The 18,316-nt window shown below is 36.4% G+C and overlaps 1 protein-coding gene across 3 annotated transcripts in view; it reads right to left on the bottom strand.

Annotated features, from left to right (window-relative positions):
- The window catches only part of CPA3 (carboxypeptidase A3), a 34,280-nt gene extending 17,349 nt beyond the window's left edge, over nt 1–16,931 (bottom strand). The window contains exons 1-8 of one of the 3 annotated variants that reach the window (XM_045088493.1): nt 16,799–16,931; nt 16,625–16,700; nt 13,927–14,051; nt 3,981–4,083; nt 3,731–3,832; nt 2,620–2,721; nt 1,195–1,305; nt 168–258 (exon numbers count right to left, since the gene is read on the bottom strand). In XM_045088493.1, coding sequence (XP_044944428.1) covers nt 168–258; nt 1,195–1,305; nt 2,620–2,721; nt 3,731–3,832; nt 3,981–4,083; nt 13,927–14,051; nt 16,625–16,700; nt 16,799–16,866 — 778 coding nt within the window. In that variant the 5' untranslated portion in view covers nt 16,867–16,931. The remainder of the gene's footprint in view (nt 1–167; nt 259–1,194; nt 1,306–2,619; nt 2,722–3,730; nt 3,833–3,980; nt 4,084–13,926; nt 14,052–16,624; nt 16,701–16,798) is intronic. The other 2 variants (XM_004755484.3, XM_045088492.1) reach the window with 2 other exon arrangements.
- Nucleotides 16,932–18,316: the final 1,385 nt, after the last annotated feature.

Here is an 18,316-nt window from a genome sequence, read left to right as displayed (position 1 = left end):
GGAGGAAGCAGGCTCCCTGCCAAGCCGAGAGCCCTATGTGGAGCTCGATCCTGGGATCCTGGGATCATGATCTGAGCCAAGGCAAAGGCTTTAATCCACTGAGCCACCCAGGTGCCCCTGAACACTCTTTTATAGCTATTTTCCTTGAGATCAAGTGTACTACTTACAGTTCCATGAGACATTAAAATTCCTGTTGAGGTCAGTGCCGATGCATTTGGAGTTTTGGTTCTTGGAACGATTTTTTCTCCACATGCGGTTCTGCAGGATTGAATGCTTTAAGTGTTTATACTAGATCAGTTTACATTTTTCAATTTCATTTCATTTCAGAGGATCATTTCAGACCCTCTCTGCAGGTGTCCACAGCATTATTTGAAATCTGCCTAGTTAACCTGAGGCTCCTTTTTATGAAGAAAAATATATTGTTTTCCTGTAATTTGTAATATTTTCAGAAACATTGTTTTTTTAAATTACTGTTCTAAGGCCTTGATAAAATAATTTAATTAACTTCAAGAACTGTTGATTGGTTCTTGGTACTAGAAAGTGATGAATAATGTTCTGAAATTACCTGTAATTTAAATTTCAACTTCATTACATCCTTCACCATTTATAGATTTCGGGTATTAAACAGGCCAAATTGTGACTGTTGGAGCATAATTTTCAGAAAGAACTGAATGTGATAGTATCTGTCTGAATATTCAGTATTAATGTTATTTAGCAACAATAGGGCAGTAAGGGATCTAGTTAAAGGACAGGTAGATAACTGTGTCACTCTTTTATATATTTGTTTATTTTGATACATTTATTCCACATCAGATTCTGTTACAGATAGACTGGAATACAGTGCCTTTTGCTTTGAGATCAGTGTTCACAATGTCTTTAATTGACTTTTATTTTTTAGGTAGAATGTGCTTTTTTCCATATCCTATAACATACATTTCTTTTATAATTATTGCTCTTTTTCTTTTTATTCATTACTAGCTTCAGCAGCAGAAATTTCATATTATTTCAAGGACACCTATGTAACCAGGAAATCATGCTTGCCTTAGTCTGAAATTGAGATTCTTTAAAATTACATTTTTCTGAATTAGAATTAACTGGTTATTGAAACCTTAAACTTAATGCATAACAAACTGTGCATTAAAGTCAGTAAATACTATATTGTCCAAATGCAAACAAGAGATTATGGTCTCTTACCTGTGTCCATGACCAAATATATCCATCAACATTGAATACAGGAAGAACATAAAAATTCATTCGGTCCAGGAGTTTGGTCATAATTTTATTTTTTCCATAAGTTTTGGCTGCCTATAAGAATAGGACAAAATTAAGCTATTGGTGGAAAGTTCACCACCATGTGGAAAGCTGTGGCTATAATAGTAATAACTACCACCGCTTTGGCCATTTGCCCAGTGTTACGTGATTTCAAACATATTTCCTCCAAATAGCATAAAAATAAGTGACCCATATAAAAGTTACTTATTCAGACTAGTGAAAATAATTGAACTGACCATTCTTTAAAGGATCATTTAATTGTCAAGACTGTAGCATTCCACGTATAGTATGCAAGATATGTTATATAGGAAGAACAGAGCCAAGTAAAAAATTAGACATACACCTTGATTTAAATAGATTCTACCCCTCACATCCTTTAGGTAAATAAAGATTGAGTTTGTAAGCATAGAAATATGTAAATATTGGAGATTATTTATAAATTAATTATAAATAGGATTAAAGAAAAATGCTTGATTAATAAAAAAAACTCAAGCATTTAGATTGACCAATCAACTCCTTTTCTCCCAACAGACTGATATTTCTGGAATTATCTGTACTTCCTATGGCTGCCTAAAATCTCTCTCATTCTTGGAAAATCTCTTCCAGGTACATTTGTTCCCGAGCCAGGGCATTTCTTGTAGCCCTGTCACATGTATTTCTTTATAGGTTGAGTAAGGGGAACTCTTGGCCCTCAGCTGGAAGAGCTAAAACAACTGCAGGGATAAATCAGTTCTACTGGCAGATTCATTCCTAGTTAAAGCATCCATGCCCAGAGAGCCATTGTCATGCGTATCACATCAGCATGTTGTTTGCAAAAGCTGGCATGAAAGAGAAATTTAAAAGATGGTAAGAATCAGAATAGAACAGAATGAGAGGAACAACTTATAAGCTGGATTTACCTTTAAAAAGGATGAGTTGTTTTTCCCTTGGAGAGGGAATTAAGTATGAAAATTCCAAGTGTGTGATTGGCCAGTTAAAGATCTGAACAGGAACTCGAGGTCTCTGCTTTGAGCTCACCGAAGAAAGGCTAAGATTATAGGTTGTAATATGAAGGTAGCTTCAGATTGTCTGTACTTCAGTATAGGAGAAACCATATCATAACCTCAAAAAATTCTTTTAGTTTTGTAAACTGTCAGCTGAAATTCAAGAAGTTTGAAGGAAGGTGTCAATTTTATAAAAACCCCAACAATGAGTAAAATCCAGAGCGTTTATTTCCTGACAGCACCAAATGTGAACCCTTCCAGTTAAGTGGAATTGCACTCATTTGGAAAGGGGTGTTGCCACACAGTGAAGGGCTGGAGATTTGACAATCAAAGGAGAATTGGATGAGTGTTCCGATTCACTTACCTGATAGACAAACCACTGGCAGAATGCTGGGGAGATCCATTCTCGTGCATGAATGCCACAATCCATAAAGATAGCCTTTCTTCTTTCATCCCTTTTCCCAATCTATTTAAAAATAAACTTGAGATATTATTTTGTCACACATTGATCCTTTGTTGTCCAGTAACTCTTATGCTCAAAGCAATTCTTTTCCCTGTCTTCTGTTGAATAACTGCATATGCACATATTGTTCTCAGGGAGGACGATGGCACATATCCTTAAATGTCTATACATAATTCATAATCTATCACATAGTCTATTTTTTCAAAAAATTTTCCTAGTATCAGAATTGCTTTTAGGGTTTTTAAAAAATCGTAGTATATTGTTTTCTTATTTTATTGTTAACATCCTTCGGTCTGAGAAATAGATTATGTGTTGTTTCTGTTTCTGCCATTTCCTTTTATTTTTCTGGTTTCATAAATGGGACATTTAGCTTTGGGTGGAAAAGATTTTATAGTTGTGTTTGCAGTGGGGAGGAGGAACAGTGGCTGGATATTTGAAGAATTATCATTTTGAGGAGAATTTAGATTTGTTTTGTTTGGGTACTTAGAATAAATGGATGGCAATTCAGGGTAAGGAAGGACTTCTCAGTTATTAAGGGCATGTTTCAGGGAAGAGTGTCTTTGGATGTAGAAAAATCCAGCAGCAGCCTAACAGTAATTGTCAGCTCCATTAGAGAAGGGAATTCCCTGTCAACATAGGGTTGAAATGGCTTAGATACTCTTCCAGGATCCTGTGATTCTGTGATACTTAAAATTCTCTTCTTCATGACATTTAATCACTAGCTTCACTCAATTTTAATGGATGGAAAACTTTTATCTATCAGGGACATCATAAACTCTTCTAATAAAGATAAGGGATAAGAGATTTGTCTGAGTTTGTCCATTGTGTCCCACAAATGGTTTATTCAGGGACTTTATTGGTACTACCTAAAACCACCTATCACTTCTATATGTTCTTCAGAAAAATATAAATTTTTTATTGCCTCAGAATTCACTAGTTGGGTCACAAAGTAACTTTTAAGTTAATATTTTCCCAAAATAATAAGAATCAGTAGCTCTTGAATTATTTTTACCTTGAGAACATACAGTGGATTATCTTCAACAGTGGTTCCAATTTTAATACGAGAGACCATTTCAGGATGCTTATGCACCATTTTTTTAGTCCAAGCAATAATCTTGAGAACAAAACCAATTTTGAGGAATTAGAATAAAAAAAAAAACAACTAAAAAAAACTAAATGAGAACAAATGTTAAGGGTTATAGTTTTTTTGTTTTGTTTTGTTTTGTTTTTTGAAGTTTTTTTTTTTTTTAAGTATACTGTACCTTATTCCAGTTATTGTATTTTGCATAACTGTGCCTGCCTGGGATATCTTCTTTAACATCAAACTGTTTCTCAATCTCTTCTTGCAGATCATGAATCAAGATTCTGTTTGACAGGGGAATGATAAAATACACATTTATTGGAGGAAAAAAAACCCAGTTATCTCTCATTTACAGAAATTTTCTCTTCCTTCTTCTCTATCTTAGATCAAGTTTGCCCTGTTTCTTCATTATTCTCTAACCATCTCTTTTAGATATGTCATGTGTCTGGCTTCAGAACTTTCCATTTGGGGCTCCTGGGTGGCTCAGTCGTTGAGTGTCTGCCTTTAGCTCAGGTCATGATCCCACGGTCCTGGGATCGAGCCCCTCCCCGCAGAGCAAGGAGCCTGCTTTTCTCTCTCCCACTCCCTCTGCTGTGTTCCCTGTCTCGCTCTGTCTCTCTCTGTCAAATAAATAAATAAAATATATATTTTTTTAAACTTCTCATTTATCTAGAGCTGAGTTGTTCAGTGTGGTAGTCTAACCACACATTGCTATGGAGCATTTAGAATAGGGGTTGTCCAAAAAAGAGGTTGCTGTTATGTCAGATGTATACTACATTATGAAGACTTTTTATAAAAAATTATGTAAAACATCTCACTAATGAGTTTTATATTCATTATGTGTTGAAATAATATTTTGAAGTAATAATATTGGGTTATACTATATTGCTAAAAGTAATTTGTCTGTTGCTTTTTAACTTTTTTAATGTGGCTACTAGAATGTTTAAAATTGCACATAGGGCTTGCATTATACTACTGTTGGTCAGCATTGATCTATAGTCATTCTCCAGCATTCTTCAAACATACACACATTCACATACACGCAACACAGGTAATAGTGGATATTCTTAGGTACAAATTTACTGACCATCCCATATCACTTGATGCTTTGAGAGGTGGGAGAAACTTGAATAACTGTCATAGTAAGTACTTACTTACCATGTCCCAGTCATTGCTCTAAACCTTATGTATATTATGTACATTATGTACATTAACTCTTCAATCGTCACATGAAATTATTATCCTCATTTTATAGATGACAAAACTGAGACACAAAGTGTTTAAATAACTTGTCCAAAGTTACAGAGCTAGAAAATAGTTTGATTTGGAGAGAGTGAGATAAGAGACAGGAAGAATTGTTGGAGGCTAATTGGGGACCCAGAACTCTCATACCTCTACCCTCTTCTCTATTTTTATCTCTATTCCTGAGTTATCTTATCTCATTTCATTGAATTCCATGGCTGTAATGGTTGCCAACATTTGTATTTCCAGTTCTGGACTCTCTCCTGAACCTCCCATGCTTCTAGCTCTTCTCCCATGCCTTGTTCATCCAGCTGCCTACCTGACATTTTCACTTGAACATCCATTGTTTCTTATGGGTCAGGTCCTGCTTCACATACATTGTTTTGTTTTTATCTTATTAATATTAGCACCATTTTACAGATGGGGACATTGTTGCTTAGAAAACTTAAATACCCATAATTTGTGTATGTTGGGGTTGGGAGTTTGAATGCAACTTTGCTTGACTTTAAGATTTATGGTTCAGAAATGCCATTGTCATCTCATATGTACTCAAATATTTTTGTATGTTTTGTCTGTTTGGGGATTTTCTGTTGTGCTCCACTGGCCTGTTTTCCTACTGTTACATAAGAACCAAACCATATTTAATTATAGTTTTAATATTGAATTTTAATGTTTAATGTAGTGTCTCTTTATTCTTGTTTCCAAGTTTTCCTGTTATTAATAAATATTTGGTCAGAATCATTTTAGAAGTGATTAGAATTATTAGAAAAATATAGGCTTTTCATTAGAACTGTATTAAATTAGGAATAAATTTGAGAAGAACCTTATTTTTTTTGAGAAGATCCTTATTAATTATGGACCATAATAAAACTGTCTTCTTGATTCTTCAGTAAAATTTTGTATATTTTGTTTATTCATATATTTTTATTAGTCTTATGAGTGGCTTTTTTTCTTACTAACCATTTGAACTAGCTATTCATATTATTAAAAAAACATTGCTTTAGTTACACTTATCTGTTAGCCACCTTATTAGTTAAAAATGATCTTTTCACTTCTGAGAATTTTTTAGCTATGGCTTTAGGGTTTTTTTTTGTAGGGTTTTGGGGTAGTTATTTCTTCTTTTTTATTAATTATTTTTATTAACATATAATTTATTTTTTGCCCCAGGGGTACAGGTCTGTGAATCATCAGGCTTACAACTTCACAGCACTCACCCTAGCACTTACCCTCCCCAATATCCATAACCCAACCACCCTCTCCTGCCTCCCCTCCCTGGCAACCCTCATTTTGTTTTGTAAGATTAAAAGTCTCTTATGGTTTGTCTCCCTCCTGATCACATCTTGTTTTATTTTTTCCTTCACTACCCTCCAAATCTCCCACCCTGCCTCTCAAATTTCTTATATCAGGGAGATCATATGATAATCGTCTTTCTCTGATTAACTTATTTTGCTCAGCACAATGCCCTCTAATTCCATCCACATCGTTGCAAATGGCAAGATTTCATTTCTTTTGATGGCTGCATAGTATTCCATTGTGTATGTATATATATCTATATATCTATATATTACATCTTCTTTATCCATTCATTTGTTGAGGTAGTTATTTCTTTTATAAAAAATAATACTTTCTACTTTTTTTTATTCCAATAACCATTTTTTTCCCCTTGCTTTATTGCATTGGTTAAACCTCCTGAACAATGGAAAGTAGTAATGGTGAAAGAGGGCATTCTATTTTTTCCTGCTTTTAACAAGAAAACCAGTCTTTCACCACTACATATAATGTTGATTGCCTTTTGAGATTAATATAGTGGTATTTTTCCATATGATCAAATTATTATTGTCTGTTGGTATCTAGTTGCATTGAATTTTAGTTTTAGATTCCTTAGTATGTTATATGTAATGTTGTAATCATCAGAGATTAATAAACACCCTCACAAAAAGCTTCATTCATCTTATTTTAGATGTAATTATAGAAAGCTTATTTGATCTATAAGGAATACATTGGGCATAGGTAAAATAACTTGTAGAAAGCAGCATGCTATCATTAGGAGATAGCTAATAGCAAAAAGAGGAAAATAAACTATATCAACAGAAGGATTTTGCAAACATAGGTATCACTTGGTGTAAATCCAAATGACCTAGCATATTTTAATAATGTGAATAGCTCTTAAGGATGTCATTCTTTTAAAGCACAGTGTGAAAATTTCTGTTAGTAATGGTAATTCCTCAACCAAATTAAACTGTAGTATTTACTGTACCTTGTTTTTCAGGATAGAGTGATGGCTTATAATAGAAATATTTCATGAAATATTTAAAATCAAGAGTTGTTTTAAGTTGTACTTGAATAGTTTCCTTATTTGGATTATCATAGTTCCAAATGATTTCTTATAAAAAAAGGTGTTACTATTGTTTATGAAATGCATATGTATTTTCCTTCTGTTAGCAGTAAGTCCTATGTAGGAAGATACTGTCTATTTTTAAACATGCATTCTAATAAATTAGGACAGTATCATGCACTTTTTCACCTCCATGAGCCCAACCATAAAAGGAAGTAGTGACCTGGTGAAAAGAGGCTCTGTGGTCATTCTTGGATTCCAACCCCATTTTGGCTTAATACTTTATGTGATCTTCGGTGGGTTAACCCTCTCTCTCAGCCTCAGTTTACTCGCTTTTACAATGGAACCAAACATATCAGCCAGGAGTGTGGTGAGGATGAAATGATTTGAAATGTGGGAAGTGATTAGCAAGCCACAGGTACCCAATGAAGCTGAAGTGAAGTTGAGTCACAAAATTGACAACCACTTCACAGACTTAACATGTCTTTAACCAGGCTTTGGTGGTATGTAGTTGTTTGACTCTGATATCTTCAGTTTCTTAACGATAATGAACTGTGACACCGTAGCATCCACTCTACTTGTCGGTTTTTTCTTGCTGATTGACTGATCTGAGTTTGGAGACAGACGATAAATGAGGTATACTTCTAATTAGAGTTTATTTAGCACATGACACCAAGTACTACTCATGAATATTGATTCCCATTAACATTACTGACAAACACATTATTATGCACATTATATCTAATTCACTGTATGCTTGGCTTTTTGACTTATGATGAACCTGGGATTTCTCAGAAGAAAAATTATGACACCAGATTTAGAATCAACTGTGACATGTTGCCCTAAAACTCATGAAGCCTGAGAGGGTTAGAAATTATATTTTGGGTGGTCACTATAGACATAATGAATTCCTTTAATTAATTGTTCTAAGTTCTAAAAAGGGTATGAGGCTTTTGCTCTACCTGCATTTATAGAAGAGGAACCAAGCAAAAGAGAAATTTTATGGTCCCAGAGGTTGATTCATAACATAAAGCAGTATTAATTAGTCACAGGAAGTTCGTATCTAAGAATATTTTAGACTTACGTATATCAATTTAGCTCTTGTGGTAACAGCAGCAAAAGAAAATCATGTGAGCTAAAATACGACCTTTCCATAAAGCAGCTGCATGAGGACATCAGAATGGTGCCAGATTGTTGCTGATAAGGACTGGAAATTAAGCCTAAGGCTGGAAATTAAAAACTAGGGCCAGATGTTATTTTCATGAGCCCCTCCACTAAACAGCAGTTAGGCTTAAGCAGATGAAACCAAATTACTTTTTCCCAAATATTATTTTAGCGTTCCAAGATTTGCTTAATTTGTTAAAGAAATTCCTAAATGTAGATGGAAGGATAGATAATTATCATTGAGGATTTAATGATATAAATGACTAATGTTTGTTGAACCTTTCTTATTGCCAGGCATTCAGCACAGCCTGGTATTTATTATTTGATCTTCACATCATCTTTATTATTTGATTTGATCTTTACATCACCACTATGATGTGATGATTTTATTATTTGATCTTCACATTGTCACTATTAATTGGGTACCATTATCACCCCCAAAGGTTAGGGAGAGGTTTCCAAAGTTGACACAACTGTTAAAATACAGATGTTGGGATTTGAACTTAGAGGGGTCTGATTTCAGTATTCCAGCTGTGAGCCATTTACAATGATGCTCCCAATGACAAGGAGTGAAATCTCTGGGAATTGCCCTCAGACCTGTAGTCTTCTTAGACTACTGAGTATTGTGCAAAGTTCTCCCCGTTGACCAGCTTCTCTCCTAGAAGACTGTGTCACAAGCTCAGGAAGTAGATAAGAAGCTCAGAGAAGAGGCAAGATGAGTTCTTTATTTGACAATTTCAGGGCTCCTTCTGTTGCTTTTTAAAGAGTAACAAAGAAATGGAGAATGGTAGACCAATGTATGTGACAGCCATAGGCTGTGTGTGTGTGTGTGTGTGAGAGAGAGAGAGAGATAGAGATAGGGAAGCATGTTTTAGGGATGCGAAGTCCTTTTTATGGTGTCTTATAATCTAGAGGTCTGGATTGCCTCCCCTCTTATATGGCCACATTCCAGCAGGATAGGGGCTACTCAAAAAGTGTGAGTTCAGGTTTCCACAAGATCCCATTTGTCCGAAATTACTCCCTAACTGGGTTACCATGTATTCAACTTGGCATTAACTGATATGGATTTCCCAACATTTGAGGCACACCTCTGTGTTGGATAATAAACTTTAAGGCACTAATTTACTCACTAGGAGGGAAAGGGAGCATCTAGTGATAGCCCCTAGTTATCCTCTGTTGTAGAGTGTGTATGTGTGAATGTATGTGTGTGCACTCATATAAATACATGTATAAGTGGTCTTTCCCTCACTTGCATTAGTAAAGGAGAGGAACCAGGCAAAGGATGATTTTATTGTCCCAGCCAATCTTCATGAAACCTCTATTTTAGAGATGAAGAAAATGAGGTGAAGAGAAGTTAAGTAAATTATCGTTGTTTAAATAACTAACATGTAGTTTAGATGGGACTGGACCCAGGCAGCCTCACTGAGAATCCACATTCTTATTTACTGCTTATTTACTTTACTTTACTTTAATTTTATTTTATTTTAATTTTCTTATTTACTTTACTGCTTTCCACCATGACCAACATCTCTTTGCAGTTTGTAGCAGGTATCAACACACATGTTTCATTCTTGGGCAAGTGATATATAAAAATGTAGAACAAAAGGAAAAATGGGACAAGACATTAGGATGATTTATTTGAAATACTTATCTGATAGGACTGTGTATACATTTGGAGTATTAAATTGTGTCTGATCTTTATTAGGTAATTGGATATTAATATGAAGTGTCAGTAAGTCATTTTTATATAGATTGGTCAGTTTGATATAGATTTCTTTTGCATTTCCCACATAATCTTATGTGCATCTTAATAAGATTTCACTTAATTTTTTAAAAAAGATTTTATTTATTTATTTGACAGAGATCACAAGTAGGCAGAAAGGCAGACAGAAAGAGATGGGGGGATGGGGGAAGCAGGCTCCCTGCTGAGCAGAGAGCCCGATGTAGGGCTTGATTCCAGGACCCTGGGATCTTGATTTGAGTGAAGGCAGAGGTTTTAACCCACTGCTTTATTTGTGTTGTACCATTTATATTAGTAGTTGCTTTCTGAATTACCTTTCATTAATAATTCCTTATTTTCTAATTTTAACTTTTGATCAAAGAAAAGATAATCTAAAATGTGTAAAAGAATTGGTAAAAGCACTGGGGTTTTTAACTACTGAATCTAAATATGGTGTCTGCTCCTATAGAATCACTCCAATAGATCTACTTTTCTTTCTTTCTTTCTTTTTCTTTCTTTCTTTCTTTCTTTCTCCTTCCTTCCTTCCTTCCTTCCTTCCTTCTCTCTTTCTTTCTTGATTTTATTTGTTTATTTGACAGAGAGAGTACAAGCAGGGGAAATGGCAGGGAGAGGAAGAAGCAGACTCCCTACAGAGCAAGGGGAGCCTGATGTGGGACTCAATGCCAGGACCCCAGGATCATGACCTGAGTCGAAGGCAGTCACTTAACTAACTGAGCCACCCAGATACCCCTTAGGTGTGCTTTTTTTAGAAGTCTATTTACAAGTCTGTTCAGGTTTGTTGGTATATAGGTATTATTTGTTTTATTTGGTCTTTTATGATTTTGTAAAATTGTAAATAAAAATGGAGCAAACATGCTATATATATATCTATATTTTTAAAGATTATATTTATTTGACAGAGGGACACAGTGACAGAGGAAACACCAGCAGGGGGAGTGGGAGAGGGAGAAGCAGGCTTCAGGCCCAAGCAGGGAGTCCTATGCAGGGCTCGATCCCAAGACCCTGGGATCATGACCTGAGCCAAAGGCAGACACCCAATGACTGAGCCACCCAGATGCCCCTCAAACATGCTACTTTAAAATTAAATCTGGGGCACCTGGGTGGCTCAGTGGGTTAAGCCTCTGCCTTCAGCTCAGTTCATGATCTCAGGATCCTGGGATTGAGCCCTGCATTGGGCTCTCTGCTCAGCGGGGAGCCTGCTTCCTCTCTCTCTGCCTGCCTCTCTGCCTGCTTATGATCTCTCTCTCTCTGTCAAATAAATAAATAAAACAAATGAAATAAGATCTGTCTTGGTAATTTAATTTTCTAAAACTTAAAAAAAAATCACACACAGATACTTTAAATAATGGTTTATATGTGCTGTCTAATGAAGGATATCTAAGTAAATTGTTGTGTCAAACCAGCTTCTTAATGTGGTTTTTTTCAGACTGGTGCCTGGGTCCACCAGATGTTTCTGTTCTTAGAACACTTTTCTGTTACTGACTGACACCAAGTAACACATATAATTAATATGCAAATAAAATTATCTATATAATTAGTACTTGGAGAGAAGATTTAAATAGTCCTTATCTGCACAGATCACTTTACATATTTATATTTCTGAGGAAGGTAACTATCTAATTATATGGCTTTCCCACAACTGTGGCTAATTTGGACCAATTTCTGGAAATCATGTCCTAATTAGATAACACTAATTTTTATTGGTAGCTTAACACTTTGGTTCTTGATGTAGGTAGCAAGGAAGTATTTTGGCATAAGACAAAATGAAAAACACACTGTATTTGTGAGAATCTGGATTTAGACCTCTGCTTGAGTCAGAATTGTTTCAGCCTAAGGGAAACCTAGAGGTCCAAAGAGGAGAGAGAAGTGCTGCCTGCCTAGATATCTTCTGTCACCGCGATCTGTTCTATTGTCCAAACTCATGCCAAGCAACTAGCTTTTTGTCTATATTACTAGTATATTACAGAAAACTTAATACTTTATTTTCTGTTGCTCTTCAAATCAAATTAAACAAAAGTGACCTGCTAAAATTAATAAATAAATAAGTTAATTAATTAAAATTTATTTTAGCTTGGGCTGGATACCTTTTAAGAATTGGTTGATCACAGGAATTTGGGTCAGGTCTATGCTAATGAAGTAAAATAAAGTGTATAATAATTGAGGCACACATTTAAGAAGACTGGCTATGAAGTGAATCAAGAGACACAGGCACTGGAGAATATACGGGGGGGGAGGAATGATTTCTTTTAGATGAAAGAATCAAGACCATCTGAACCTTAGTGTAAGTAGAGAGTCTCTAATATACTACTAGTTTCTGAGATCTTCTAATATACTACTAGACTCTAATATACTACTAGTTTCTGAGGTACGTTTATATAGTGTCTTTCTAATTCTAATTTTAATGGTACAATTTATAAGAACATAGAAAAACACATATTGATATATTAGTTAGAAAGGGTTATTAAATGCTGATAGAAATTAATTCTGAATATGTGCTCCTCAATTATTAATTTCTACATTTGTTTCACTACCCTCTTGAAACAAAGACAGTTGTTAACAAAAATCACAAATAAAGCCTGCTACTTTTTAAGCCATTAAGCCATGAACAAGAATTTTTTTACTTGTCTTATATTTGTCTTTCCTTAATTTCAAAAGAGCTTATATTTATTAAGGATATTGTGGCAATAAGAACACAAGCAAGCTGTGGTAAGCAGCAGTAAATCCTGCTATGCCAAAAAACATATTTTTCAGCCAGAATAAGAAGGCTTCTTTAGTTACAGCTCCATGTTGGGTAGCAGAGGCATGAAATAGCAAGTCAAAAAGAAAGAGATAGTGCTTAGTGATTTGAATGGCGAGGGTTTCAGTTAAGGGAATTACTGGGATGACAAGGGCTGGTAGAGTTAAAACCAGACCCCTCAGTCCATCAAACACATTTTGTTTTCTATGTATATGTGAATTTGTGAAATTCATCACTGGGCTCCCTTGTTCAGTGCCCCAGGGCCCAGACTATGCATGGCCAATGGTTGGTGGGCAATGAATTCTAATTTTCCCTCATTTCTCTATGGGAGCACAATGACTCATTTCTGCATCTTTAGTCACTTAGAATTCACTCCTGTTGGATTTAAATCTTACTCTGTTGCATTGCTTTTGCTTTCTCTGAGGTAGAATTTCTTTCATAAAGAATTATTTATTATATATCTTATATTCCTATATCTCTGACTCAGTTATTTGGGTCTCTTTTTATGTAGCAGGAGAATTAAAATTCTCAAGAATTGGTGCTGGTGGTCACCAGTAGTGCTTGAGCTCTGTGTTGATTACCTTTCAGAGGCAATGAGTGTAGCTAAGCCATTCATGCCTGCACAGATGCACAATGTCCTTAGTAGGAGCTGAATTTTGGAGAGGGCAGACATAGATAATTGCCCTGCTTGCAGATCAAAGCAAAAAAAGATGGAAGTTGAGTGGTCATGTTTGATCTCGTCACCTCTGTAAGCAGGCCTCAATAGTATGTTCAGAAGTAACTGTAAATTTTTATCTCACAGAGCTTTCATTTTTTTGTCCCAATTAAAAAAATAGTACTTCCTTCTCAATTTCAAGATACTCCAAACTTTGAGTGTCTAACGCATTTGAATATTTCATAGGACTTACTCATAGTGCATTTTATTTTGATCCAAGGCAGACTGGATGGAGTGGAATTCCTTTTCACTAACTCGGAAGTCTATTGTCATGTTAGCAGCTATGTGGTGGATAGCATCTGGATACCAGAAGTCAAGCTGTAGAGAAGAGTTCCAACGTTAGTCACAGTAATTTGTTCACCCAACACATATTTTTTAAGTAATGCATGTGTCATACACTACAAAAGGAATCTGGACAAAGGTATGGGCCCTTCTCTTAGTAAGCTTAAGAGAGTGTGCAAATACACTATTGAATATCAGGGAGTGGGAGAGATTGTACTGATCATTTGCACTGATTACTTTTTCAGGATATAGATAGTATCTATAAATGCAAAAAAAAAGAGAGTAGTTTTTTCTTAATCTGTTTGCTTCTACCATCTTGGGGTTGAGTGGGGTTGTTTCACAGTTTATTTAACCATAGAATCTGTCTCTAAGTGGGAATATAGATTAAAATATGGCTTCTTCAACCCTGCCCCTGAGTCAGGCCTCAAAACCAGTTGCCCCTGTAAACTCTGGAATTCCTGCAAGTTTTGTGTCCAACAGAAGGCATATTAATCTCCAGCTCTGTTATATCCATATGCCCTTGGGCAATACTAAAACTCCTTGAGTTTCAGTCCTTTTCTGTAAAGGAATAGGGTTAAGAGAACTCCATTTGGAGTCCTCTGTAAAGATTATGAAATGGATGTGAACTCTGGGACCTGCAGACATTTAACAGCTGCTGATTCCCTTTTCTTTTCTTCCTCTAGCTAAGAATTTCAGAAATTTGGTGAATTGGTCCAAAAGGATAGCATTCAGGTTAAAATAACTTTTCGAAGATTCCAATTCTTGTTGTTCTTCAAAATCCTACTCCATCATGAAATCAACTGAAGTACAATTCCCCAACTTGGGAAGTGTGAAGGAAATGCTCAATTTTTACCCACCATTCCAAGCTTGTAGACATGTCTAAGTCCACCTGAGTATTTTGTAGTTGAATCCCACTCTACCTCTAGGTCAGTCTGTTATACCCTAATATGAGGCTGCTATGAACCAACAAGTATTTATTAGCTTATTTTGATGAGAAACCTGCAGCATAAATTGGACTCATGAGAGATGTAGTATGATTGAAAGGAGTTTGGGTGCTCATGGAGCTTGAACAGTGAGAAAGAGGGTGGAGGAGTGGGAGACCGTAGAGATCTGCAGTTTGGCAGATCATGAAGGATTTCAAATGTCACACCAGTACCAATAGAAAGTGCTTCTATAGTGCTTATTATGACCAGGCATCCTTCTTAGCATCACCAGATTATTAGCTTACTTAGTCTTTATAACAACCTTAAGAAGTAGGTATGATTATTATCCTTACTTTACAGAGGTGGAAACAGATAGAGAGAAGTTAATTAAGTAACTCTCCTAAGGCCACAGAACTTGTGTAGAGCTAGTACTTGAAATTTTGAAGACTGTGCTCTTTTCATACCAGGTTGCCTCTCACTAAAAATCTTCAAATGGAGGAATACAATGATCAAGCTTTAGAGCAGTCAGGCTGGAGTGCAGACGTGGCTTTTTAGGAGGCAGTACTAGAACCTGAACCCTGGATAAGGGGCTATTGAAATAGTCCAGTTAAAAGGTGGGGCAGACAGGGATGCCTGAGTGGCTCAGTTGGTTGGACGACTGCCTTCGGCTCAGGTCATGATCCCGGAGTCCTGGGATCGAGTCCCACATGGGGATCCCAGCTCCATGCGGAGTCTGTTTCTCCCTCTGACCTTCTCCTGGCTCATGCTCTCTCTCACTGTCTCTCTCTCAAATAAATAAATAAAATCTTAAAAAAAAAAAAAGGTGGGGCAGACATAAATTTGTCAGTGACAGGGAGGGAATGAAAAGGAAAGTATGGATTTGAAAAACATTTGGGAAATTAGAAGAGCAGAACTTTTGATTAGTTTGATGTGATGAGGGGGCTGTGACTAGAATAAATCTCAGATTTAGTTCTGGATTTAAGTCTGCCGTGTCATCTTGGTCATTTAATTTACTGTCTTTGAATTTCAGTTCTTTTGTTTTAAGTGGGTTTAATTATGCCACTGACCCAAAATCTGTTGGAGAGTTTGAAATCATACATAGAAGGTGACTTGCGCTGTGTGCTTTGTATATGGGAGCCTCTGAATAAATGAGAAAATGATTATGTTAGCTCACTGGATTTTAAAAGAATGATCAAACTCTTTAAGAGTTTCCTTTTAATATGGGTCTACATTTGGGAACGGTCACATCTTGGTATTATAAACCATTACTTTGATGTTACCAGTTAACCAGTACCTTGATGTTACATAGTTTTAAGAGAAACTATGGCACTGGTGGATATCAGAGTGGGAGAGAGGAGAATGGAGCAAGGGACTAGCAGGGAGGGGGAAAGAGGCCCCCAGAAAGATGTCAAGAATGCCTGCTTCCTTATTTCACAGTTTCACCTAGAAAAAGCTGTTGTTTGCCAAAGCTTTTGGGAGGGAAAAACAGGAGTGGTAATTTGGGGGAAAAAATAAACAAAAACAAGGGAAGCACTATAGTGGTGATTGGCTGAATTATCTAAGTACCTTCTGCCACTTTCCCCTTCTTTGCCTTTGGAAGCTCTGTGTGCATTAAAAATAAAATACAAAAGAGGCAGCTTTTAGAAAACAAGAAGAAAAGATAAAACAACCCTCTAAATGCTTTACCTGGTTGGTTTTGGCCAAGTCCTTTATGATATTTGCTTGTTTTTCATCCTGGGGCTTCACGCGGAGCACCTTCTCCCTTTAAGAATGTAAAAAGATGAAACATGTGAACTGTAAAGAAGCATTCCTTTATCCTCTTCCTGCATAGAGACTGGAATGCAGGGCAGTTAGGTTTACCTGTCAAAGCGGACAGGAGCAATTGCTAGGGTGGTAGCGATCAAACCCAAAGGCAGGATGAACCGCATGGTTCTTCTTTGACCGCCCCAAGATCCTCTACCAGTTTTATGTCTCGGGTCTTATCTGGAGGAGCAGCTGATTTCCTCTGAGGGTTCTGGTGGATGAAATGTTTTTCTAATTGGGGAGGGAGGGATAGGATGGCAACACGAACACCAAATGCCCATTTGGTGGCAGATGCAACGTCACGCTACCCTTTTGGGATTGGGAATTACCCGTATTACAGGTGGAAGGCAAATTCATTTTTTAGGAAATAACTTGTCCAAAATAGCAGAGCTAGTATGTTCACAGAGTTGAGATTTGAGCCCAGTTCTTTGTTCTGACATACAGCTTTTCCGTGATGGAAAACATCACTTCAAATTTGCACTTGGAACCTGAGATGAATTTGGGTATCTGGCTTCAGAACCTTGGTGGGTGGTCCTTAATAACATAAAATATGTTTTTGAAGCTACATTGTAACTTGGTAAGTTATAAAATATTTTGAGTATACTAAAAATACTATAATCTCAAAAATGTTGATGTGTTCACTTTCTGTATTTTGTGCTCTTGCCGTATTTTCTCCGTACCTCTCTGTGAAGAAGTAACGGTTACAGAAAGAGCTAAAGGAATCACATCCCCACTCCTTTATCCTTCTCCTCCCTCTGTTCTCAGAGATAATCCCTGTATCTAAAGAACTTGAGGACTCCTAGAAGGCACCATTATATGGTTGCTCAAGTGTTTGTTCCTTGGCTGCTTTCTTTAGGGTCTGGATGCAGGGTACAATAAATGCTTTCAGAAAATTGAATTAATGAAAGTCATTTATAGACCATTCTAAATAGTCTCTTGAGGGATCTTTAACTTTGAACATGGGTTATTTGGGAGAAGTCATCACCTCTGCTCAGTAGAATTAAGGTAACCTAACGGAGTGAGTAAACTTAGCTAATTAGATAACTTACTAGACTTTCTTTTTTAAAAGCTACTTCTTCACATTGACAAATGTATATAGCTCGTCCTATAGGAAACTTCTCAGAGTCATGGTTATATAGTTTTATTATCAAAATAATAGTATTGGGGAGATGCCCGTGTTGCATGTACCACAGCAATAGCTTCATTCCCCTCTCTCTGATAGGTGTGGATTAGAACATATCCCCAGGGGGCTCTTCTTGCCCCAACCTTGAAGGTAAGGGAGAGGTGGGTTTTACAAACACCTTCACGTTTTTGACACTGGACAAGCTCATCAACACTAGAAATACCCAAAGCAAATATTTGCTCCATTGCTTCTGAGGATGTATTTGGTAGGGTTAGAGAAGAAAAGGAAGAGGTTGACATTACAGTGAGAAACATATAACCATAGAGTGGCTCCTTCACCCTGAGCGAGCTGCTTAGTCATCTTTGTTTCCTCATCTGTAAAATGGAGATGCAAATTGGACTCTGTCAAGTGGTGTGAGCAGTAAATGAGATAGCATATGTGAAGGACTTGGT

The sequence above is a fragment of the Mustela putorius genome, unplaced genomic scaffold, assembly GCF_011764305.1.
Source record: "Mustela putorius furo isolate JIRA1106 unplaced genomic scaffold, ASM1176430v1.1 tig00003834_pilon_pilon_pilon, whole genome shotgun sequence".
Taxonomy (NCBI): Eukaryota; Metazoa; Chordata; class Mammalia; order Carnivora; family Mustelidae; genus Mustela; species Mustela putorius.
This window is presented reverse-complemented; position numbering and strand designations above follow the sequence as displayed.